Source organism: Choristoneura fumiferana, chromosome 8 (assembly GCF_025370935.1).
Source record: "Choristoneura fumiferana chromosome 8, NRCan_CFum_1, whole genome shotgun sequence".
Lineage (NCBI taxonomy): Eukaryota > Metazoa > Arthropoda > Insecta > Lepidoptera > Tortricidae > Choristoneura > Choristoneura fumiferana.
In genome coordinates, this window is record NC_133479.1 from 5,458,848 (window position 1) to 5,486,629 (window position 27,782).

The window sequence follows — 27,782 nt, forward strand, 5'->3', positions numbered from 1 at the left end:
TGGCGTCTTTCGGACGCCAGCGTCTCGTTAACGCCCGCGCAGCGTCACGCGGCGTTAATAGGGAAGGGGCGCATCTGACAGTTCGCCACCTGACGTCGAGGCAACTCTGCGCGGACGCCGCGTCGACGCTGCGCGGGCGTTAACGAGACACTGGCGTCGCGGCGCCGCAACGTGAATCTGCGCGGGCGTTTACTAGACGACGACGCTCGAAAGACGCTATATAAGTGGGCCTGGGCCCTTAGGCGGTGAATGTTAGCGATGACCTGTTATAGTTTATTTGAAGCAATAAGACTTATCGAAAAGTTGTTGTGGTTTATTAGTTTATTAGTATTGCCAATATAATTCCTACAAAATAAAACACAAACTTGACCTAAGTAAACAGCTCGTTAGTATTATAGCGTACGTAACACTGTTAGAACGTGACGTATCCAGCGACTTATCTCAAGATAAACAGAGCAATCTTAGTATATGCTCCAAAATCTCGAGTTATTACTGTGATGATAAACAAGAGCTCTTGATTTATAGCGGCGCTATAATCTGTCTTACATTAGATTTAGTGGTATTGATCTGCTTCCTATTAATATCGTCTAATAGATAGACTGAGAGAAACAAAGAAGCTATTAATAAAGGTTTCAATATGAGCTCAAATAAGATAATGAAGAGAAGAAAATGACAATATCCTGACAGAATGAATATAAAAACAAAACGAGAAGCTGATAACATGTCATGCAAGTGCTAAAGAACTTGAGCACAATTATGAATGATCAAAACCCCGATTATTAAGTATTCCGCGAGACTTCCAGATTCGTGGTTACATAACTTAAGGCATTTGAGGAAAAGAGAAAGGAAAAAGCAGGCAAGAAAAAGTTTGAAAATAGACTGAGACGGAAGGATAAACATTGGGCATGCCAAGTACGAGTTGCTTACTGGAATTAATATTTATTTGTTCCCGCGGCACAAGTCGTTTTTTTACTCTATCCTTGAAGAGTATAGCATCGGTTTGTAGGTACTTAAACACTCGAATATACTTAGCTGTAGCAATTATTACTGTTATGTTATCCTTAACCAACTGACATTTTAATAACTCAAACACAATTACTGGTACAATCTCTGCTTTTTGGAGTAGATAATTTTTTTTTTATTTTTTTTTTCAATATAAATGTCTATAATTTACATGGAATCGACGTTGAAGTGAAATCTTCTGTCAAACAGTAACATTTTTAAGACTCCTTAAAGTATTAATATGTATAGAAAACGGAAAAGGACTTCGTTCAAGAATTATTTTGGAAGCTTTTAAATTTAATACCATTACATTAGCACTAGAGATAGCATAAACCAATTATTGTATCTATCGGATTGTCTTAATCACACGCAATATTGAAAATATATAACTTAATACCATTACATCAGCACTAGACAGCATAAACCAATTTTATCGTTGTATCTACCGGATCGCCTTAATCACACGCAATATACCTGTTTCATATCGAGTTACGGAACTTGATATAATAGTTTAGGTACATGTATGTAACACAAGCGACGGCGTAACAGAAATATATTATATTTGCATCACGTTATGTGATTGCTTTTACTCGTGTCTATATTGATTAAGTTCCACAAATAGCTATTTTATCAAGTTCATTGTAATCCATAATTTCTATAATGATAACGATAGAGCATTTAATATATATTGAGAATATTGAGATTCCATTATGCTCTTGAGTGCATAAGGCAAATAAATATACAAAATAATCTAAAGATAATGCGGAAGGAAAACACAATTATTAAAAGATCAAACGACAGTGACATTTCCATAAGAAGACAGATATTATGATATTATGTTCCAAACATACGTTCGAAGGTTCGAAAACTAGTGCAAAAAATAACACGGGCTCGTTAATATTATCCAAATGAATTTGTGGATTAACTTTTCCAAAACCACAGCGTTAAATATAGCCTACAATCTACATATTAACACGGTGACAATTTGCTTATTATTTACTTATTTCCACGGTCATGAATTCATTCTATTTTTGGATCATTCTATTATTAGTCAAATGGTAAAATACAGTAATTCCAAATTCATCTTTCCATGATCGAGCACTTAGCTCGAATTATATTACTTACATAAAACCTGGTTTTTCCCATAACTCCAAGCTATTTTCGTAACAAAGGTTGACCAACGTTCAAATTACTATTTGATCAATATCCATATATTTCCCTGTGTTTGTACCTACTGCGAATCATGTTAGGTACTGTGAAGGATAATATTTAATAAATGAGTTATGAAATATTTCTTGAAGTAATTTAAATTAAGTTTATTTTTTGCTTAAGTTTAAATACTCACATAGTCTACCGAAGCTGAGGGAGAGCCGTTTCCTGAGCTTTTGCATTTTGCTCATTGCACCTCCCCGTTTTTCTCTCATTGTCACGCCTGCAAACAAGAAGAAAAATATTAAAGTTACAATCTTACCATTTTAATTACATTGAACTATGGTTAAAATTCCATATTACCTCCGACAGTTATCATCATATAAAAGTCAGTAGCTATAAAATTCTCTGACTTTTATGCGATGGTAACAGTAAAATTATATTTGGATGACATCATGATACCATGACCGACACCAATTATTGCAACGCTAGGTGCGATTGTAATAGAGATGGGTAAATCCGGATCTGAAGATTCAAGAGTCAAGATCCATAAGCGGATCCGAATCCTTTATTGACTCTTTTCAAATCTTATCGACTCCGAGGAGTTATTAACTCCGACCAACCTATTGGATCGAGCGACTCGCGATCGGCAATTCAGCACTCACTTCACTTTCGTTCAATCACGTCGGATCGGATCGGATATGTGCCGTCCTGCTCACGCTAATAGCATTTATTGCAAGAGGAAGAGAGATAGCATGATACCAATTTCACAGCCGCTCCCCGGAGCCGCTTCGCCAGTAGTATATCAGTATCGGGTAAAGTTAGCTTGAACTTGGCTAGACACGCTACCGCGTGTCTAGATATCCGAAGTGACTCACAGATTCAAAAGAGTCATTAGGATGAATCGGTACTTCAGTACCTCGGTACCGAACCGAGCCGGATCGGCCATAGACAAACTAATAATCGCTCGAAAGAACCGGAGTCAGGAGCTGGATTTAGTAAATCGATCCCTTCTCGGAGTCGAGATTACCCATGTCTAGATTGTAATGACGGCTATGACGATCGTGATAAATACTGAAATTCATATCAAAAGCTTATCAATAGTCCTAATCGAATCAAATTATAGCACTTCGGTTTTCATATCACATCAATCACTAATTTTATTGAACTTAGCTATATAATCGTAAAGGCTAATGACATCGGTGCCGTTTATATTTGAACAAGCATAAGCGCGCATTCCATTCGAAAATAACGGCTATAAAAAGTTTTAATTTTGTATAAATCTGCCAGTTCGTCAGTGCCTAAAAATAACTAAATGCAAATAAATTACTGGAGGAGGAAGAGAAGCAAAATAATTTATTATAAAGGCGCGTAAGACCCGGGGTGCGTGTTTGTGTAATGTTACAAATTGTAACTCGAAATGTAAGTACGTGAATTATTGCATTGGCATTGCGGATATTTATACAGTATACCTGCCATAAAGTCCAATGTTCGAGACACATAAGTACAGCGAAATTAATAGTACAAAAAATCATTTTTCACTTCTCATGCTCGTGAAGTTCGTGTGTAAGCTGTATCTAGGCGACATAAAACGACTTTTTTATGCTCTAGTGCATAAAATAAAATCTTCGTCTAAGACCAACTTAAGACCAAGGTAATCAGGTGTCAACAGCCAAAAACAAAAAAGTTTCTGTATATTTTTTAAATAATTTTTAATTTATGTTAAACTAAAAATCATTCAAATCAACCATAATAAATCAGTAAAATTGAAAAAATTGAATTATTATAATAATGCATAAAAAATAAAAGGTACATAGAAAGTGAATCATTGTTTCCACTGTTGCTATTTCATTTCCTCGCCATCAAAGTGAAAAGCAGAGTGTAAAACGTGTGTACCGGCTCGGGTGGCTATATGAACGCCTCGGGTAAAATGGCTCGTTTTATGCTCTTGTTGTACAATCTACTATTATCTTGGTTGAACACTCGATCCCTCTGCTACCTCTTACCTGCATAAGTAGATCTCCTGTCCTGAGGTATCAGACAGTAGGTACTTTGTTAGCAAAATTGTATTTCAGTTTCTATGGTATCGGTAAAGTTTGTTTACGTACGTCTAAAAAAATGCGCAAGAATGCTAAAAATATATAACTAATTGAACTCAGCGATTAGTTCCTCATACCTTAATGATTCTAAAATCTGACAAATTGCAAGTCGAGCTCATTTAGTTTAGGCTTTAATTTGTGTGTCAGTCAGTGAGTTATAAATAAGTATAGATTATGTGCTTCGTTAAGCTTGCATCATGTGTTTCATTAAGCTGTTGCATCAATACGCACTGGCCGCAACAGCGTTTTTCAGCACTTAGCAAGTATAACATCATTAAACGGACGTAGCGGGAAGTAACAAATGTTATGGCGCAGGAGCAATTAATTACACAATTTATACTTCGGAATCACGCCAACCTCTTTTACGGGCCGGCCAGGGCTAAGCGCCGACGATTGCGCGTCGGGCGTTTTCTCTGTCCATTGCGTGTACTTTCAGACAAACATAGCACGGCGAGAAACCCGGTCGCGCAATGGACTAAGTAACTGCTCGACGAGCTGCCAGTCGTGCGTAGTTGCATCTGTCTATTACAACCAATATCAACTAAACTAATACGGGCATTGGAGGACTGCCGTTGCGTGCGAAAGAAGATTGACTGAGAATTTATTACATCTTCCTCTAAACGAGGATTTATCACGTGTCTTATCTGAGATAGTTATACAAACTACTAGGTACTACGCGTTTTAATAGAAAAAAAAAGAAGCGGCGAGCAAGTTTTCCATTTGCAACCTGCATGCTTCACTGTAAGAAAATACTACTTTGAACATGAAACTGCCGTGAGACTCACTCATATTGAATGATATTGTAACTGTAACGGACAACTCACGTCTTAAATCGAGTTTAGCTCGACATGTTTCGGGCTATTTCGTAGCCCTACTCGATTTAAGACTTGATATTTGTTACAATATCATTTAATACGACACTCACGACTCTTCTAGGTACTTCTGTATAAAAGGGGGATTCAGCTTTCCACCAAGCAAGGAAGATACAAGTAAAAGTAGGTAGTTGGACTGAAGCCAGATAATGTTTATCAAATACCCCTTCAACTCCTGCCAATATTCGATTTCAGTAATGCTTCCTGCACGACTTCGTTATCTAGATTCTCATCTTAGCGAGGGAAACATTCATGGATGTATAAATCTTTTTTGATACAATACACAACACACAACGCTTGTTCTTTTCTGCAAATACTCATTAGCTTTGAAATAATAGCAGACATTTCTACACAAATGCCTGTAAGAAGGTAAAGTTGACAATATAGCAGCATGAAACCACAAGTATGCAATGTAAAGTAGAATACCGCAACATGGATCGAATCTAGTAACAAGTATAATAAATAACTAGCATGACAAATTCTAAGCAGTTAATCGTCGTAAGTATGTATTGTTCACATAAGTGTATTTTAGGAAATAAGAACTACTCCCTGGCAACATATAAAAACCGTAACTGTAATTGAATGACGCTCTCTCACATTTCCAAGGCAACTGAGTGAATCCCAAACGCGCATATAAAGACATCCACGACACCGTGATATTATAAAGATGTCAGATTAAAAGTATTTTAAAGTGAAAAGCGTGTAAACGTACGGCGCCGCTTGGGTATTCCTGAACTAATAAAATTCTTCAAAGCGGTCCCAAATTTTCATTTTTTATAACTTTCCTAAGCCGATTTAGCAACAAATCGCACTAAAAACGTCAATTAGGAGAACACCTTGGCTTGGACTTTGTGTGAGTGCCAAACGTTTCCGAGTGTTTGGAATCTGACGCCGTCACATTAAAACGCCGAGTGTTTCGTCACAGTCAGGGGCGTATATCAAAATAAACGTATATTAAGGTACGGCGTTGATTGTACGATACGTGGGTGAAACTAGCCTTGTTCGCCATGAATTTGTGGTTATGAACTCTACGATCACGCGACGCAGCACCCATGCGGCATGCTCGTGAGCGAGGACTGACGGCGCCGACAACTCCACTAATCGTATTAAATTATCGATGTCAAATTATCATCTTGTGAGCTCATAACGCTTCGCGTAAATATCCATCCGTCGTTCATCATCAATTCCAACTCCCTCTACATTTAAACTTTCACAGCTAACAATTAACATCTGAGATATAATGAATGTTAGTAGTTATTTTTCTATTAAATGCATCTTTAAGTTTCGAGTTGCTACATCGATCAAACGTATTGGGTACAGAAATAGAAACTTTCTGCGGGCTATTCATAGTGCCCAAGAAATTAAGGGCTGACACATCCGACAGAAACGACTAGCGAAAGTTATACAGTTATACTAATATGTACTTTTAAAGGAGACATTTTCCTAATAATAATTATGAAAACAACACATTAATTATTTAAATTACAAAAGCCAATTAAAAATGTCGTCTCATTCATGTTCTTTGAAGTTGTTGATTGGCATTAAACTTATATTGAAATTGAAAGCAAGTACAAAAAGGCCTAAACGAAACCTTGTTACTGAATAACTGAATAACGAAGAAAGTTTTAACGAACACATAATGCGCTTGTTATTGTTCTCTTGTTTGTTAAGCGGGAAGGTGAGTACTTTAGTAATTATGACAGCGGCGGTCCCTCGAACTAACACGTAAGAAATATGTGCGTTCAATGCCCCCGCACGCGACCTGGTTAGCTGATACCAGAATCGATAAAGTATGAGTGGTAAAACATTATCCTTATCACGATCCGTTAGATACAAATCTGAGAACGCTTGTAAATAAATGCGGTTCAATAGTGAATTGTGAAATTGTATCCGTTACGAACGCACGCTCGCTTAATACTCGGTGATGGTCTGCCAAATGTGCAGAGGCGCCGGCGCGTCGCCGCCAGTCTGCGTTGCTCCAGGTTTCAAAATATTCATATTCAAATGAAGAAGTGAATATAAACTTCACGTTACGCCTAATCATGAATTGCTAGAGATTATTAAGATCGCAATACTTACATATGTAACACGAACTGCATTGTAATGGTAAATCATTTAGGATTGTCACTCATGAGTATTGTATGTCAGTATGTACGCCTGAATAATGAGGAGCGTCACTTAGTGATTATTTTCGACGAAAATAAAGTGTTAGGGGCTGTTTCACCAACCATTGATTAATTTCAACTGACGGATAAATGTGATGCCGTCTCTGTTTGTTTTGTTCGAATAGACGGAGACGGCATCACTTTTATCCGTCAGTTACATTTAATCAATAGGTGGTAAAACAAAAAAGTAAGTTAAAGTTTAAAAGGTCAACGACATGAAAACCGCAGCAACAACTACAACACAGAGCAGTAATTAATACTAATAAGAAAACTCCAGTGTAAAGAATCAAATAAATCCATTATCAATGTTTACACATGTGCGACAAGCTTTACCTGCCTGTCGGCTAGAAGAAAACCGTCAATCGATTCGTAGCCGTGTTATCAAAGATTAGAGTTCAACATTCCACGGAACTGTTACGGTCTAATTTGGCGCCACCGGCACTACAGTCAACAACCCTAGAGCCTGTGCAAACACGACCACCATAAGCAAACATTCACACTGTCGACAGTATCTAATCTGGAAAGCGACAGGAACAATATCGCTTGTTATATAAACTGATGCCTATGTCACATGTGCGCACATAACGCACATAACTGGACCTACGTCAGCTTACGAGTTGCTAGCACACGTTGATAACATAGTTTCATATCAGAAGTTTCTCCGATAATTACAAATGTTACAATGTCTACGTCACAGTTCTATTACCAATATGATAAGAGCGATTGACAAAGCAACTTATTCATTGCAATCACCAAACATTCCTTGGCATTGCAAAGCACCTGTTGAATTAACTGATTACGCGGCAGCGCCTACACACACAAAGGGTATGCAAATGATCAGTATAATTCGGTAGTGGGTTTGGTCATAAAGATGATCTAATGTTACATCCTGTCGCACTTAGGGGAACGTTTCGGATGCCAAATTAACACGATTATCCACTTATTAATGAAGCATGGCTCATAAAACGGCCGTTCATGTACAAATTTACGATTCATAAATCCACCACAGGTTAAGTGCTGGAATTCACATCCTGATCGTGGAGAAATGTGAATGTACACACATTTCGACGCTATTAACTTCGATGCACTTCGCAAGTGATGGATTCGGTATGGTCCATAAACGAGTCTCGTATACTTTATACATGCGGTGCATTCTGCTTTATGTGATGGTTAACTCCGGACATTTGGTGGCACCAATTTGATCTCAAATTAAACAATGAAAGTTTTCAATATTTTTTTTCTGTTTCATATTGAATAATATACAATGTCAAAGTTAATAGAACACGAGATGAATAAGCAGATTATATAATATACTAAAAAATAGATGAAATGAAGAATTACACGCCAACTGAAATCTCCCGACGCGCGACGTGCCCAGCTGTTATGGACGTTTCACTTTGCCACATGCAATCAAAAGGTTACAGCAAAAAATATATAGTTGCGAAGATGAAAGCAAGCAGTTCCGCATACCGTGATTGTCCAATGAACTCATTCCCGGCGCCCACGCTTATAACAGCGTCGCATCGTCGGGGTATGTCGGGCACTGTCAAGCGACGTCTAACAAACCTCACTAACAGCCCTCTGTCAGGTTGATCGAGAGCCTCTTCTCATATTCAGATAATCCGGAACATAATTGAAAATCTGTTTGAACAGACTTGACTTACATTTTATGTCGACATTCCAATTACATAGATATGACATCCTTGATATACTTCAGATGAAGACAATTAAAACGCAAACCGTCAGAAATATGATCCGAGAGCTGATTAGCTCTCGGTCTCTAAAGTTTGAGTGCTCTCGTGCAACCTTGGATCTTGAATCGACTATTTACCTTGGACTGAGAACAACATTAATTTAAAAATAGCCTATCTATTTTTACTAATTACAGAAACTTATTTGTGTGAGAACTGCATATGGTTAAAATTTCGCAACTGCGACAAACTGGTAACCGTAAATGGTGACGAGATTAGAGCTATTGACACAATCAAGGCATTCACGTGGGTGCCTGTACGATACACCTACGCATGGTCCGTGATGCTGTTGTACAAAACACTGGTCAACTTGAATAGACAGATATACCGAATGATAGCGAGTAACATTTGGTGAATGGAGGACCTTTAATGAAATATTCGTAATATCTACTACCTACGCTGTTTATGGCGATAGCAATTTGCTTCCCAGGGCGCAAAATCTGAATCAATGTATCTTCGATTCGAACGAATGAAATCTAGTCTGACCAAGACGTCTGCGGCTTAGGAGGGGGTTGCAGCAAGCGGATTACAGTCTCGTCAAACGTGCGAATGTCGTTCGTCGACCTTGCGCCCGCGCCGCCGCCGCGTGCCTTTCCACCTACTGCGCACGAATGAAATACATTGCACTGAACTAGTTAGTGCACCTAATGCATATTTTACATGAAAATATAAATAAGAAGTAGTATAGAGCTTTTTCGGATAGTGTAATTTTTCTTATAATAAGTCAGCTATGAGTAAATTAATGTGAAAGAACTAGCGCCAATCTGTTGATGCAAGAAGTTACTCGAAACGTTTGAACAGAAGCCAAGAATGCGTTCCTACTATCCACTCAATGCCTCATTTCATTAGATTGTGCTGTGGAAAGGGAAATATCAACGGTTAACAATAAAATATGCATCACAGAACAGGAGTAGATTGAACCAAAAATACCTCATGATTGATTGCAAATCACCATTTTGCGAACTCGCTAAACGTATTCGCTAAATTGTATATCTACGGAAGAATTACGTGAGTCTTAGTGGAATCAGATCAAATTAATGATTCACGCAACAGAACATAATAGTGTTACTCTAATAGTATTGATGGTGAACTCATAGTATCTGTGATGACGTTAATTGAGTAATTTTCACATTTCGCATGAGCCATCGTAAATATTAAGAACCGGAAATTAATTATTGTGCAGTCATCAATCTGGTGATTAATGTGGTATGCGCGAGATTCATAACGAAAGTTCGTCATAACAAGTTTATGTTTCATAGGTTTAAAACAGTTCTGAAACTTTGTTGCAGTTTGATAAGAATCTGATGACTGACTATTTAGTTGTAATAATGTAATACTTTAGTCTTATTTTTATCAAGATTCGTTAACAATGGAATCACGTTACTTCAACAATATTTATTTATGATATCTGTTACCACGCTAATTAACGTTGTAAAAGCTAATTTATGATTTTACGCGCAGGAAATCTGATTAGCAAAGTATTCATGTTTTTTGCAATTAAAAAGGAAAGTATCTTCGTAATTGACGATGATGACTCAGAGGAAAAACAGGTCTGTGAAGTAATTTTAGCTACAAAATGCCAGCAAATCAAATTGTTTGTTTAGATATTACTTATGTTCAGAACGGAAACAACTGGTGTTTGTTTTCTTAACGAGGAAACCCATGCATCGGGGGCAAGGTGACGAACGGTTCGCGACACACAATGCTTTCGCGAGAACCAAATGAGTGGCACAAATTCGATTGACTCACTTTTAAAACCCAGAAATATGCAAAAAATCACACTTGTAACGCACAACTGGTCGAGATACGATACATTTTTAATTTTATGGTTTATCTATCATATACCCTTATGGGAAGTTTTAGTTAGAGGGCAGTTCAAACATTTTCAGATATTCTAACACCTCGCACAGTCGAAAATTGAACCATGTACCAGAGTGGAACCTTTGTGCTACTAATGTCATATTGAGATCCCATTTTTTTTTGTCAAGGAAGTAACAGTGAAATTGATTATTTAAAAGGTCCCATCCTAATACATGAATCCGTTTGTTTGTTCGAATGTAGAGCAATAGCCAGTTTTCTTTGTTTGTGTCAGTGTCGCTTTTTCTCAAGTATGCGTCAAGAGAACATAAACTGGGTTAAGTCAAGTCAGACTACCAAAGCAATGGCACAAAGGCGGCCGTTGGCGTGCACGTGGCCTCGAACTTGTAACCCTCTCACAATGCACACAATTGTAATGTTAATGCGGATTTAGACGCAGTGTCAACCGTTCTATGGTACCGATTGTAGTTCATAATGCGCCTTTTCAGGACTTGTTGAGCTTTCGGAGTATCTACAGCAATAGGCATTATTGTAGTTTATCGATTGCTTATCTAACTAATCAATAAACTCCAAGTTCCATGCATATGTGTCACAGCGATCGATGATGATACAGTTCAAAATGAAGTTAAAATTGTGCATTTACAATTTTATTTCGGTCAGAATCGGTTCAGTAGTCAGTTTCCATCACAAATCTCAGTACAATTGGTTCAGTAGCTTCGGAGCAAATTGCCTGTGACAGACAAACTAGTGATTCTATAAGAGTTCCGTTTTAAGGTACGTAACGCTATAAAGCAGAAATGATAAACTGGGAACGGGAATCGAATTCGGCTCATCAAGTAAAATTTCCGTCGCTCGATAGTGATATACGAGGGGCACACTGAAATGATCGGGAATATAATATTTCGGATTGAGTTACAATAAAACCATTTTCAGAATTTGAATACTTTCCTCTTAGAATATTAATGACATTCAAACAATTAAAAAAACATTTTAAAAACAAAAACTATGTTGGTTTAAAGTTGACACGTCGTTAAAAGAAATGGAGCTCACGCGTGAACATTTCCGTGCCATAATTTATCACAATTTTCGTCGGGGCTTATCTCAAGATAAATGTCTCAGCAAACTTGTTTCGATTTATGATGTTGAAGCACCGAGTCAAACGACAATATACCGCTGGCATGCAGAGTTCCGACGCGGTCGTGTGTCGTGTGTTCCTTCTGCAGATCGACCAAGAACAGCGGTCACGCCTAAAAACATCGCAGCTGTGCGAACTATTATATTAGATGACCGTCATGTGACATACGAGCAGATGCGGGCTGTTATCAGTATCGGAATGACTGCAATTCAATCGCATTACATGATGAGGGAATTCATTATGAAATTTACTGTGAGAACGTACTACTTTCGGTCAAGAATCAAATGGTTCTATAGTACAGTCAACTGCATCAATATCTACCACAGCAGAGCGTACAAGAATATCTGACTCGTCCTACCGGCCCTAGAAATATAGTTGTATATTTATGCACGCTTTGTTGTGTCAGATATTGGTGCTGGTGACTGTAGATACAGTTTAATACGTAGATAACATATACAAGAATGCTGTGGGACGCCTAGAGAGACGGCCAAATGTTTCGGTTAAAATTATTTCCAAGTCTCACGTGGAACAACGCGAGCGCAGTTCAAGATGTTAACTGAAGTCGTGCAATTAATATAAATAAAAAGCACTACAACGCGTGAATTACGGACACGCCGCGAAACGCAAGAAAGCGAAACAACGCGCATATTCAGAGGCCGTTATTCAAGATTAGTAATTACATACCACGCGAGAGAAATTAACTATAGACACAATTATTTACAGCGGGGAGAAATAACATTCATTTTCATAAGGCCTTATCTATTTATACTTATCATGACTGTAAAAAAGTAGTTAAGTAAAGCACTAAATGCAATAAGTTCCAATTATAAAGTCTAACGATCATGATGCCTCAAAGGAGGAATTTAAAAAAATGCTGCAGTCGGGAAAAAGTTATTAAACAATGCATAATTAACCGGGCAGCTAAACGAAGAGATAATTATGATAAATGTTGGAAACAAATCACGTTCCGTGGACCTTGTTTGCAGTAGAGCCACGTCTCGCGATGCAACGTGCATTAAAGCAAATTATTTTCGTGAGTAAGGCAGTAGTGGTTAATATACGAATGCAGGTGGCATGATTTAATAAAATACATTGTTATTTAGTTAGATATGAGTGGAGACGCCGTGCTGGCGCGGCCGCTGAGGCGTATCAAGTTGGCGTGGCTGCGCGGCCAGCCAACCGTTCCCTTCTCCCTCCGGATTCAGCATTATAGGATTAAACCTAGCTTCCAACTTGCCTCTCCCGCCGACTTACGTAAGCCACGCCACGTATTAAGACCTTGCGGTTTCAACCGACCGAATATAACGGTATGAATTTAGAAACTTCTAATAGTTGTGTAATTGTTACACGTTCTAATGCATTTTGGGCGAATTCAAGTTCTGCAATTTGTCAAAATCTACGTCATAGATACTTCGATAAGGGACTGGTGTCACTGACTGCGGAAATAAAGCTAACTGCACCAAGGAGATAACTGCGACGCTAATAACTTGAGCCTGCATGTTTTTGCCTTCGCGAAATTACACAGTAATTGCTCCTAATGACTTCCTAGCAAACGCATGTTGGAGTGTACGTAGATGCGTCATTCAGCCATTAGAAGCAAATGATACGACACGAAGTCTACCCAAGGTTTCGAATTATTGTAGAGGTAGGTGCGTAGCGCACCCAACTGGCTTTGATCTATTATCACTGAAAACGACGTTTTTAATAAGAACTGCATTACAATAATAACGTTCCGAAACGGAGTTCAGGATGTCCCACGGCATATGCATCAGTCGTTAACGAACATAATAAGGCAGAAGACGGTTCGATATTCAAATATATGCGTATATTAAGGTGTAGTTAGAATATTTGCATATAATGGCTGCTGAATAATTTGATCTGTATAAAATGAAATAGGTATAAGTAGAATCATTATTAACCACTGCCTGGAAAGTATACATTGAACTAGTTGGAATAGGTACTAGATTAGATTACGTTACTCTGTATCGATTAAATGAAAAAGACGATAAAAACTAGCTGTAAGCCGTTGTGGATGCATTTACTTAGAAATGTAATAGCTGCTGGAAACGGTATGGAATGTATTAGAGTCGGACCGGAATAATGCGAGCAAACTGCCTGCTGGCACGCATTTTATTGCCACATACGGTGTAGTTAATGGCGCACCCACATTATATGTAAATGAGAAAACAATCGGTGCAGAAACAGGTTCAAGTTCAAGCGATCGGAGAAATCGATTAAAACAAAAAAGGTAGTGCATCTATGCAAGGCTGTCAATCGCCTGCGTTTGCACTGTTATAGTATATCTGGAATAAGAAATATTCCGTGAAAGTTTTATAAGTTACAAGACGAACCGTCGTATTTGGCTCCAGACATTTCTGATACGTAATACCCCTGAATTAAAACATGTAGGAATTAATCGTTCACGTTCGCAGGTTGTCGACCCCGTGGCGCCGGCCGCACCTGTGTCTGCCTCGAATGCCATCAGAACTGCGGATGCCGTCAAGGTCTCGAGCTTTTAAGGGTCTCCGATTCAGTGCTTTTGTGTAGAGTAGCCATCAATGTCTGGCCTATCGCAAAATCTCAAACCTGTTTAGGCAGTAAGTGCATGTTAATTTTAGTTATAGGTACTAAGAATACTTGTATTATCTTCTGTACACTTATTTCTGTATGTTCTCCAAATACATACTTAAATATAATGAATTGAATCTACCTTGTAAGTCAAATACAAACTGGTTTAACACAAAACGCAGGTAAACCAAGTCTAAACGTTAATTTAATTTCGGGCTCGGAACTTCGTTTTCGCCGTATGCAAATGCAGGAGCGAATTTTTAAAGACTACGCACGTTCTCTGCAGACAGTAATAAATTAGCGTTGTTTGCAAAAAAAGAAAGTAAACTTTCACGAGCACAATTGAGTAAGAGTTATCAGCCGTTCGAGACAAATTTCTCGGAGAAATGAATTAATCTTTATTATGTGCAATAAATAACATTTCGATCGTGGAGAAACAATCTAAATGAACGTACAAATATGTATAGTGTACGCGAATAAGAAAATCGTTAAGTTTAGTGAAAACGATTTCCATTGCGTACAATTAAATTTAAGAGGCAATAGTTAAGTTAAGACGTTTCTCTAAAAACAAAAACATTTAATGAAACTTTCAAGGAACTAAATGAAATATGAAATATTGTCTGTGAAAGTTAAAACAATAATAGGTATCAATATTTACACTTACAGCATAATTTAAATCAAAATAACAGGGCAACGGTTTGTTATACAATACAATACATGTAACGAGATAAGCTACTATCTAATTGAATCCCTATAAGTGCACTTTCATCCCTTGACTACTGCAGCAACTGTCTATTATAGAGCGATTGCACCGCGTTGTTTGAAAATACAGCACGACGTTTGTTTTTAAACAGCTATACGCTTCGAACTCTAAACAATGAACATGAAAAGCTTAATGTATTTAATGTTTTGATAGTTGTTCCAGTTGTAACTCTGATATGTCAATAACCGAGAGGCAGCGACACCAGCTTAATCACAATTCATAATAAACAAAGCGTTGTATTCAAACAAATCGTTAGTGATAAATGCAATGTAAATACTAACGACGAAAGTATTAGACAAATTACCTTCGGAAATGGTCGGCAACACGTTGACGCAGTTAACAATCCCGACGCCTGTTAACTGACTCATTCACAAAAAACAATCTCAAACCGATAGCTTCCGAGAACCGAATACCTGCCCGGATGGGAAGGCGATCACTCCAATACAACAAAAGCCGAAACAATACCGTTACACACTTGACACTTATCACGTAGCCCACATAGATAAATCCGGAAGGTAAATTAAGTTTTTTGCACTTCAGATTTCAGCAATCATGACGATGACGCGAGCGGACGGGTGATAATGATAAAGAAACGGTTATTATTTTATTACAGAATCACTGTTCACTTTTTCAATTAGACTCGATCCGAGTTGTGTGAAGTATCGCACGAGATCGGCCTAGTTTTTATATAAGATGATTCACGAGGTGCGCGTGCGTCGTGCTTTGTCAAGCCGCGGGGGCCTACTGACTGCGCGGCAGGCAGACAGACTGGCCCACGCCCGTTCACCTACTCTTATCTCTCGATGACGGTGCACTAGCTTATTTTGCTGCGCTTGCGATTACTTGTTAGACTGGTTGCTGCTGCAGCTAAGGGTCTTTATGGTAATGTATATACAATAGGTAAGGACTGGTTTGACTCGTCTGTAGTTCAAGAGACAAAGGATATGAGTACTGCTGAAAAAAAAAATTATTTTACTGAGTTGCATTAACATTTATCAGGTCTTTATTATAGCTCATAAAACTGCTTAGAGGAAGCATTATTATAGTTTATTAATCAGCCAATGAAAAGGTGAGTGGCATTTTGAAATCAAAACCAATTAAATTAAATGCTTATTTCAATGAATTGAATAGTGCAAGCAAACATAATAGATTTTTAATGAGAAAACGTGTCAAGTTAATTCTAGGAGAATAGATGTTACAAATGACGATAGTAAATATCATAGCGATAAACTTAATTGATTAAGCAATAAAATAAGTAAAGGTTTCAGCAGCACCTATAATCAAAATCATACATTACATAATATACCTACAGGTTGGAAAAAGATACGGGAAGTAAAGGACAAAATACCTGAAATCCTTTAGTTCCCTCATTTCATACAAAGGAAACATTCTTTCATTGCTAAAAATACACAAAACTGCATTTAAAGATTATCTAAAATTAATTTGAATTTTCTTCCAATATTTTTTTTATCCTGAACAATAATCCTATAGATTAGTATAGTAAAATAGCGAGTGCTTATTTTTAGATTTTTTAGCTGGTTCCATTCTTGGGTGAACATTAGAAAATATTTGAACGCAGTTTAGTTTCTTTTTAAAAATAAAAAAAAATGTTTCCTTTAAGTAAAATGAGATAAGTAACTAAAGGTTTTAAAGCAGTTCCCCTTCAGGGTCCATAAATATTTTCAACCTGTACTCTTTACCCTAAAGAACCGTTACATTACTTATAGACATCTAAGAACCTCATACATGGATATAACAGGAAAAGCGTCCAAAAACATTTCCTGCCCCGGCTTCTTTGTGTTTAGTACCGATGATATTGCTTTGTGTCTCTTACCTACGATTTACGAACCAATGACGGCTATTATTCAGCGATATCTTAGCTTGCACGAGGTCAAACGTCATACCTGACCGCATTGCACTTCTATTACGCGGAAATGAAATACAAAGCCCTGGTAAAGCATGGTAGGTATGCGTTCACAGCTTAAAACAAAAGCGCGTAAAAGATTAAGTTAATACACTGGTTATTCCAACGCTGTTCTCGTATAAGAAAGAAAAGGGGGAAAAATATTTAGCAAGATGGAGATATTCATTACATTACCTATAAATATTGCTAATTAAGAAGTTATCTGCTTCAGTGTAAGAAACTTCATCAGATTCTACTTGATAACGAAAGAGAGAGCACCAAAGGAGACAATGACAGATTGAGTAAATTGAAAATGGCTGGGGTACTCATTAATCAAAGCTTCATTCTTTTCTTCTGATGATGACATGAAAGTAAATAGGGATCCTACGAGACTACGGTAGATGAAGATTTCGGATTAGACTGTATTTTACACTTTTAAACCTTAGAGGTCGAATGTATTGGATAAGTTTAAACGTTACCTTGTCGCACACTCAATTTAACTATATTGTAAACACATGTTAGGATTGCAGTAGAACGGACTTAATAAATACAAACAAACAGAAATGACAAAATAGTTCATGGAAGGAACTATCGTACCGCGAACTGTGTATAAGCCTAGATTAGATGATGATATATGGTATGATGTCAATAATATACCTTATCAAAATAATCATTTCCTAATACTATGACCGGATGTGAAATACGTCGAACAAAAATAACGATGAGTTCACGATAAAGGACAATCAAGGCGTCCATAGTTATCAAATCTGATGAATCATTTAAAGATAAGGAATCAGGTGAAGCAAGCTAAATGTGAAACGGTAATTAAAGCATTAAAAATTACCTAAAGGATCATTAATTATAATTACCGCAGATTAAGAGGAAATAACATCACTTCACTCTGTTGTACAGTCAACTACAAAGAGATATAACCATGTTAATCTTACAAAATGATGTTACTTTTCGCATGCCATAATTATTTTCGAATTTCGTAGTAGCCCCCCTGAATCCAAGCAGGCCGATTCGAAGTTCAAACACTCAATTTCTTCTTCATTATAGTTATACCAGTGTTTGCCCGCGGCTACGCATGCGCAGCGTAAACCATTAGATCCAGCAGATGAATTGAACTTCCGGGATTTTACTTAATTCCCATGAGAATTCCTAAAAATTATTGTAGATGAAAGTCGCAAAAAAAAACTGTGCTAAATTTCATGGTTCTGAACCTACCAGTTGAAATTTCGAATATTTTATCGAGGTCTCGTGAGAATATTGTGATAATAAGTAGCCTATGTATTATTCCAATCATCAGCTTTCGCTAATTCTAGTTAAATCCGTCCAGCAAATTTAGCGTGAAGGAGTAAACAAACTATACACACACACATACTCACAAATTTTCGCATTTATAATATTAGTACTACATATATTATTTTATTTAATAATTGCACCTCTATAACTGAAATAACCACTATTCACACCTCTATCAATGGAACCCTCCGTAAATGATGGATATCTGAGACACTGGGTAAGTGGAATATCTCTACAGGGTGGAAAGTTCAGATGGGACAGCAAGGGCAGCTACTAGATCCCTTGCTGCTACGCGAAAATGCTCTTAGGAGACCTTTACTACTTTTTGAGTGATGACAATCGACATTCACATATTTTTGATAAAATGTACAGTCAGCGAGAAAATCGACAGATTTTTTTTGACTTTTTTTTTAATGCCTGTCGGTCCCATTTCTATCAAGGATTAAAACTCTTTGAGACCAACTAAGGTTAGAGTACTGGAACACCCACAAGTCAAAGAAAAATTTTACCATACAGTTCGTAGGGTACTAATTTGCAAAGTGAAACTTTCGCATGTTGTTTTTTTACGAATATGAATCCTTTATGCTTAAAGAAAATTAAACAGTATGTAGACAACTAAAAACTGAACATTTTAACTAAAGTTAATGTCTTAACCCAGTATTGGTGCCCAATCTCAACTTTCCACCCTGTATAAGAGAGACAAATTTGCCCCTTAGTGTCCCAGTTACCCAGGTTTCACTGTATTTGAATTGAATTGATGCTCACGGTAGTTAATAAAATAAATGTCGCTAAACTTAAAAAAAAACTGACGTTTCACGAAAACAGTCATTGCATACTTACATCTGCCTCAGGTAATTGGATAAATAATATTTCTTAGTGTGTTGGTTACATTTCTTTTGGGCATAGAACGTTTACTTAAATATTTGTTATTATATATCGGTAGATAATAAAAGAGGCTTGTTAGTGTAGATTCGGAGGAAGCGTTGCGGGATACATAATTTTTGCATTTTGAACGATTCGATGGTAATGTAAGGTTTTGTTGTTACTAGAAATGTCACTGACCAAGGGTAATTAATTATGGCATGCGAAAACTTACATTATTTTGTAAGATTAACATGGTACGTCTCTTTGTAGTTGACTGTACAAAAGATAGTTACTGATGACTGATGACGCCTAACAGCCTGCTGCATTACAAATTAATACATTGTCATCTCTGCCTTGTCCCACTGTTGGGCACAAGACCTCTCATAATGTGCAGTCTTGAGCTGAAGTTTCCACGCAGGCCGAGGCGGATTGGAAACTTCACGATGTTTTCCTTAATCGTAAAATTCGTGATAAACTTCAAATGAAATGTCGCATATGAATTCTGAAAATGGCCATAGCCATACACGTGTGAAACCACTAGACTTGCCATGCCAGTGCCACACACTATATCGTGGGTAAATAAGAAATATGTACATAGTTTAATTCAAGTAGAGTTAGTTTCGGAGATCCTCGTCGAAGTTAAAGTACCTAGATCTACCTACCCTATCTACTGATGCACTGTGCTGGCACTATGCTATGTATGAAATTGGTGTTCTGAACGTAGCCGTCTCTAGCACATTATCGGTTACGAACTTATGTCAATACAATAATAACTTAACCCTTCGGGTGTCGGGAATATATTTAAAATTTATGTCATGTGCCGCAGCCATTTTGAAAAAAAAACTCCGTTAAATGTGGCGGCTCCCGGTCTCTGCTAGGTGTCGTATTTTAATTAATAAATATAAACCGTTATAACTATATCTGGCTTGCTCTTTCTTACAAAATGCGACGCCGGGAGCCGGTCGCTCGACACCCCAAGCAAGGGTTAAATTATATGTTAGTAAATTACTTGTTGGAAAAACAATTCTTCTGGTCCGGAATCTCACTTTAACAGCATCATTAACAGTGTAATTTTGCAAAAAATGTGCTTGCATGTAAAACTTAACGTAGCTATTTGAAACAATAATGGAAAATTGACAAATTTTGACAGGTATAACTAAATAAAGCTAATTGAACAGCTGAACAACTAAATGAGTAATTACGTACTTGACTTCATAGAGGCAAGTATATTTTAACCTTGGCTGCATGGAAATCGAAACAGTCCTGTTTCAACGAAGCAGCACGACCGATGGTCACTTATCGATTGTCGACTATTCAATGTTTCATCGTACTGGTTTCATTAAATTTTCATGAAGCAACTTCTAGAAACAAGCGCACGACGTTTCTTACAAAGCCTTTTCAGGTGAACAAACAATACGGTGCATGCGACATGTTGTTTTGTAGAAGATCTTAAAGGCACTTGTTTACTGCATTTGCTTGCCTGAAACTTGTTAACGAAACATTGCTGAATAAAATGTAAGTAGTTTTTTTTGCTCAAGATGAAAACGAAGCTTATCATACATATTTCCTGTAATTAAACAAATGCAACTTTCGATTTCGCATCAATCCAACGGTTTAACAATTTAGCGATTTGCCTACTGACTATGAAAATAAGAAATTAAACAATTAGACTCACTTCTCTTGGAGGTGCCGAAGCCACTATCATCATCATGACCGTTGCACGTCCTCTCGTCATCATACTCATACACCTTGAAGCTGTCGAAGGAATACAGCTTGACGGCTTTTGTTGTCCTTCTTTAAAATATAGCTATTTAGATAGCTACACAATAGCGTCCAAACTCACTGTTTTATTTACACCCGTATCGTCCAAGTTTGTTCGAAATGTCTCACTATCCCCGAAATTGTCAAACTTTCGTCGACGCGCGTCACAACTGTGATCGTAAATGTTTATTTCCACATCAACAACAACCGAATGTCGGAAGCGAGCTTACGCACATCGCTATTGTCGCTTAGGAACAATGGCTAGGTGTTAATGTTTGGTATCGAGATTGTGGAATTTGGAACACGATCGTTCGGTTCTCGGAGTAGGCGCGTGGGGCGGGCGGGAGCGCTCGGGAGGGCGGCCGCGTGTCGTCTGGCTGGGGTGCAGTCCGGCGCCGCTGCCGCGCCGGCGCCCGGAACTGTGTCAGCAGACGCGGTGCCCAGAGCACCCCGGCCTCTCGTGAATACACCTATGCTTGACGCATCAATACATTCGTTACGGCATAGAATGCAAGGGAAATTGTAGATAATTGTCGCTACGTCTGGGCGGGCGGGGAAAATCATGGCGGTTGACTTATTACGGGCCTTAAACAAATATTTTTTAGTGATTAAATAAAACCTTTTGAATAATCTTTAGGGTCTCCTGAAGTTGGCCAACACGGAACCCTTACAGGATCACTTTGTTGTCTGTCTGTCCGCCCTATCGTCACTCTGTCAACTCGTTTTTTCATAGGAACGCGTGGACGTATCAAGCTGAATTTAATATAAATACTAGGCCTGCTACTACTAGTAACTGTAAAAGAATCAAATTTCTAAGTCATATCAAAAGATACAGTCATTAAAAAACGATGTTTCCATACAAATTAGCGGGCAGTGAGGACATAAAAAATAATAATTTGAACTTTACTTGATTGATTTTCGGTTCAAATTGTGAAAACTAATTTTTTTTTGTCGTATCTCAGTAGGGCACGATGGCAATAAGAAAGGTCTGAACTTATTTTTTCGTGTCTGTCCATGTTAGTAAAAAGTTTAAAATCATCCCACACCGTGTACATTTTACTTAGAAGCAGGGCTCTGCTAACACTAGATATTCGTAAATACCAAAAATTTTACCATTAAATACTTTGTAATTAATCGTCAAAAAATGCATATATTTAAAAACATTTTCGCTTCCCATGTCCCGTTACCGCCTTAACGTACTTGACAGATTATACACGTAATAAGATTTCTAAGCAGTAATCTAATTAGGAACTTTAGAACACGGAAACTGTAAACCCAGATAAAATACACTGTTGAACTGCTTCCTCGATATGCAATTTTATAGCCCACTTTAGGGCAGGCCGTAAATATCGGCATAATTAGACAGTAAATTCACATTTATCTGATACTAGAAAGTGCATCCGCATTTATAGCGCGACAAATTTTAAACACGTAACAAAATATACGGCACAGCAGATGGGTTAACCTATTACTTCGTTTGGTATCAGTTAAGAGTTTATGATGCACATACATAAAATAAACCATACAGAATTTTATAGCAAGATGTAAATGGAATGGACGTAGCCGTAGCAGCTTAGTTTACCTAACCGACCTAAGGCCTCTCAACTCTAAGATTAGAGCCTTCAGACGCGTTGTACCAGAAACGCAAATTACCTCATACGCGGGTGAACAGATGTACATTTTGCAAATTACCAGATACGCAGATGACCAGATACGCGTATGACCAGATTTTGTTTCGCAAATTACCAGATACGCATATGATCAGTTTTGTTTCGCAAATTACCAGACACGAGAGGATCCTGGGTAAGATAAGAAGTTCGAGCTTGGGTTTGCAACTTTGCACATTTTAAGTTTTTGAAATTTATAGGAGCGAAATTAGGATCTGACCACATCATCGGAGCGGCAACGTGCCGCACTCGGCGGTGATGTGGCCAGGCCCCTTGCCTATGAATTTGTAACGAGGTGTGTTACAAGGTTACAACTCGTTTCTTCCTAACTCTTTGTACTGTCTGATTTAGCACACATTCTAAAAAATAACATTTAAATTTAAATTTCCTTTTCTAAATTCCACACCTGTTCGATTTACGTCAAGTAGCCATTCTATTCAGAGCCTCCGAGCTGAACAGATACCCGTCTTGATAGATCCTACAAATTTCCTTAAGCTCCTTAACTAGCTCATATTTTACTACACGAATGAAGGTTTATTTCCTTCTACAGTTTGAAATAGTTGTGCAGTGCGTTAGTGAAGTTTCTTCGACTTCAGTATTATTGATTTGTATAAAATAAACAACAGGGCACGGAAACGTGCCCTTTTTATTATTATCCTAAATAAATATTACTGGTCTGCCTACTCCTGCCTTCTTCATTCCTCCACCAACTTCCCCGGTCACTACTGCGTGACAAATTTACCACTCCTCACTGACCCCGTATGGATACTACAGCCAAAGCACTTTTATTTTAAGAGGGTTGTCCCAGCAGTGACATGTATATACCCTAGAGATGATAAACATATGGAACAATAAATCTTGTTTACCACTAAAATTCGATCTTCATAACGAAACTCTACCGCTTTTGATATACACAGGTATTCAATCAGTCTCACTGTCGTTCCTAACTTTTCGTAATGTTATACCTAAATACTCTACATTCTCGCTACAAACTTTTGGTAATTGGCATAGCCACTATACTATAGTGAAATCACTGGAGTCGATGCTCAACTACGAAGCAGATAGAAAACCTGATACGGGCAGCGTGCGCAATAATTTCAATTCAGAGATACCCGCAGTAACACCAACTTCGCAACCTACCTATATCTATGACTATCCACGAATATAGCTGTCTGCCAGCCGCGGCTTTCCAACTGTTATCGTTACACAAATCGACCTCTGACATTTGAGCGCGCATTACGTTCAGCCCACGAACCTGGAAATGTTATTTCCAAATGGGACTAGAGTAGTAGGTAGTAGGTACTATGTGCCACAGCGGAGCTATCTATGGGCCATAGATCAAACCACTAGGCCACCACGGCTTAAATATCTGATACATCTCTATTTCTAGGGTCGGTAGGACGTGTCAGATATTTTTGCACGCTCCACTGTGGCAGATATTATTTAATGCAGGTGACTACAGTCGACCCAGAACTTTCTTTATCAGTACAGACGATTAAACCTAACTAAACTGAAGCTCATGGTTTTATAAAAGCCCCCAACCCCCCTTCTAACTTGTAATCGCATTTATACCTCATAAATCATAAATCATGGAGGATTCTCGCTTCAAGTGCAGAAGCTTAATTGACACGGTGACCCACATTACCGAGCCCAAGGTAGTATACTAAGGTTCTATCTATAGGAATAAAGTTACCTGTGTTACTATTGTCGATATTTTTATAAATTAATTCTATAAATAAATAGGTTACTAAAATCATAAAAACATTTTTTTTTGCCGGTCTTATTTTTTAATTTTATTACCTACTCAACAAAATATTAAAATTACAATTCAATTTCGTTCTTAGATTGATGTGTCTGAGCTCAGTAACATAAATATTTAAAAATATTTTTGACACGTTTTAAAAATTTCACTACCTAAATATTGAAACTGTCATATTATTATGTGATTTGAAAGAAGTTTGAAAGTTAAATGTGCACGCTAGGCGCGTTGCGTAGAAACGTAACGTTTTTTAATTAACACTTCTATTACTATTATTCACTCCATAGTAAACTTCAAATTTAAATTATTACTGTGTCAAGCAAGATATTACAGATATGCTGAATATATGTCGAGATCGTCAAAGTTTACCGCCGATGGAATGTCCGAGACTTTAAGGCCCTGTTTCTCCACTCGTTGATAAAATTGTATGCGTCCCATATCTGTGATGTGATGCCGTCTCTGTTGGTTTTATCCGAATAAACAGAGACGGAATCACATTTATCTGCCATAAAAAAAATCAGTGGTAGCTGTAGCCGCGGGCAAAAGCTGGTACATATTTAAATAAATCCTGTATCAGCCAGTAGTCATGAGACCTTTATTTCCCACGCAATTTCTTTAAGGATTCCGTACCTCAAAAGGAAAAAATCGACCAAGTGCGAGTCGGGCTCGCACACGAAGGGTTCCGTACCATTATCTATACAACATAACACTATTTATAACTATTTTTTAAGTTTCACCTGTCCCGGTGTCTATCCGTAACCACGGTTGTCTCTGAAACCAAATCTTGCAAGTAAAATTTGACGACTCCCTTTAATTTTATAACTTTATTTTATTTTTAGTACTTATTGTTATAGCGGCAATGAAAATGACAATTTTTAAACATGAAACTACCGTGAGACTCACTCATATTAAATGATATTGTAACGGATAACTCATGTCTTAAACCGAGTTTAGCTCGACATGTTTCGGCCTATTTCGTAGCCCTTCTTCTCAGGAGCACGCGACTCGGCGGCTGCCGCAACACGCAAACTACGCGCCACCGCTCTGCTCGCGCGACTCACCCCGGACTTAACTCGGTTTAAGACGTGAGTTATCCGTTACAATCTTACAATATCATTTAATATAATTTTTTAACTGTCTAGGTATCACGGTTCATGAGATACAGCTTGGTGACAGACGGACAGTGGAGTCTTAGTAATAGGTTCCCGTTTTTACTATTTGGGTACGAGCAAATTATTCAGAGACAAAGTTGCAAGCAACGGCCGCTGATAAGTAAATAATATTATTAACCACTTTAATTATATTTTCATTCTGTAAACCCCTAACAAAACGAGGAAAAATTACCTACAATACTATGTCATCATCACAACAACGGTTTAATGTTTTTTTATTTGCGGCTACAAGTCGACATTAATTATAAGAGATTGGTTTGAATAGATGATCAACATAATCATATCTTTTAAACAGTTTCTTTTTGAGACAGACGGACAGTGGAGTCTTAGTAATAAATAGGTTCCCGTTTTTATTACCCTTTGCGTACGGAACCCTAAAGAGAACCCTTATAGGATCATAACGTTGTCCGTCTGTCTATTTGTTTGTAAAGATTTCTCAGGAAGTTCAGGAACGCATATAGAGATACGACATTTTGAGAATTGGACATTTTGAGAAACTGGCGTTTAGAGAATCTGGCATTTTGAGAATCTGAAAATTTGAGTTTTGAGAATCTGGCATTCTGCATATCTGACATGATGCGTCAAAAGAAATATTCCGTCGGCCTCGGGCCATAGAAAGCACATAAATACTAACACTACATTATCCCATACAATTTTAGCTACCAGAAAATAGGTAGTCTGGTAGGTAGTCTGGGGGACCCTGGGATGATGCTCTAATAAGGGTCTTTGCACAGCGCGTTTTTTAAACGCGCCATCGACGCGCGTTTGTATCAATAAAAAAGCGATTCACACGCGAGTTGTGCTGCTGGAAGAAAAACGCGCGTTGACAGCGCGTTTTATCTTTCCACGCGTTAACCGTGTGTTTAAATAACTCGGTGTGCAAAAGCTCTAAGAATCACACGGGCGTTCGCGAAAAGTTTCAGAGATCCATTTTGACATGCATGACACAGATGTACAGGTGTACGAATCGAAATTTTACTGATATTAGGCGTTTAAATCAGCAAATAGTGCGTGTCGCGATGCGAGGCTGCAGAGACGTTTGTTTGCGATAGGCGAGGCGCCATCGCCATCACTCGTCGGTTCGCATAAAAGCATGCCGATAGCTCGTACCGTTCGCGGTTCATGCAAATCGACATTGAATGAATCGAAGCATAAGATATGTGTACACGCGAGTTGCGAATCCAAGGTAACCTTGACCTGAGGTGACGGAGTCTTCGAGTCAGTCCTTTCAGTACATTATCATTGGATCAATAATGCCGCTCTAGTTGAAGTTTCACTTGACGAACAATGCTTGGTATTATGTGGGGGGGATTTGTACTTGTTTATATTAGGTTTAACCTAGGAGGAAACTCCGCCAATGACTAAGTTGAGTAACAATAAAATGAGCGACTAGCAGCGTTGAGAATTTAATATGAATCTGGGCAGTCAACAGTTGTGGTTCTCGCCACATCTCACCCTGTCTAAACTGCCGAGTTATCTTACTAGTACTGGCACAGACAAGGACAGTGTTGACCCCTCGTACTCGGTCAATGCGCCAGGGCAGGGTAGTAATCCTAAAGACGCAGTTTTGTCGCCGGCCACATACATTGCAGTTTTAGGGTACAGATCTAAAACATACATACATAGGTCATTACTTGGATTAAAATATGGAACATTTTCCAACTTCAAAACTATAATAGTTCCTGCAATAAATGACGTAGGCAAATTATTCAGAGACAAAGTTGCAAGCAACGGCCACTGATAAGTAAATAATATTAACCACTTTAATTATATTTTCATTCTGTAAATCCCTAACAGAAAGAGGAAAAATTACTTATAATGTCATCATCACAACGGTTTCATTTTCTCAGCAATTTTCTACCATTATTGTTACCATGTTTTTGTCTAATTGGAATAATAATTACATTTTTACTTGATTTTTTATTTGCGGCTTCAAGTTGACATTAATTATAAGAGATTGGTTTGAATAGCTGATCAACATAATCATATCTTTTAAACAGTTTTTTTTTCTGTTAGATATTTTACAGTC

At 37.8% G+C, this 27,782-nt stretch overlaps 1 protein-coding gene across 4 annotated transcripts in view; it reads right to left on the reverse strand.

The window, feature by feature from the left end:
- Positions 1–27,782, reverse strand: part of Eip63E (cyclin dependent kinase Eip63E) — a 74,598-nt gene that overhangs the window by 44,233 nt on the left and 2,583 nt on the right. For 2 of the 4 annotated variants that reach the window (XM_074090806.1, XM_074090805.1), the window contains exon 2: positions 2,348–2,434. In XM_074090806.1, the coding sequence (XP_073946907.1) occupies positions 2,348–2,434 (87 nt within the window). Of the gene's footprint in view, positions 1–2,347; positions 2,435–15,626; positions 16,084–21,069; positions 21,527–27,782 lie in introns of those variants that run through there. The other 2 variants (XM_074090808.1, XM_074090807.1) reach the window with 2 other exon arrangements.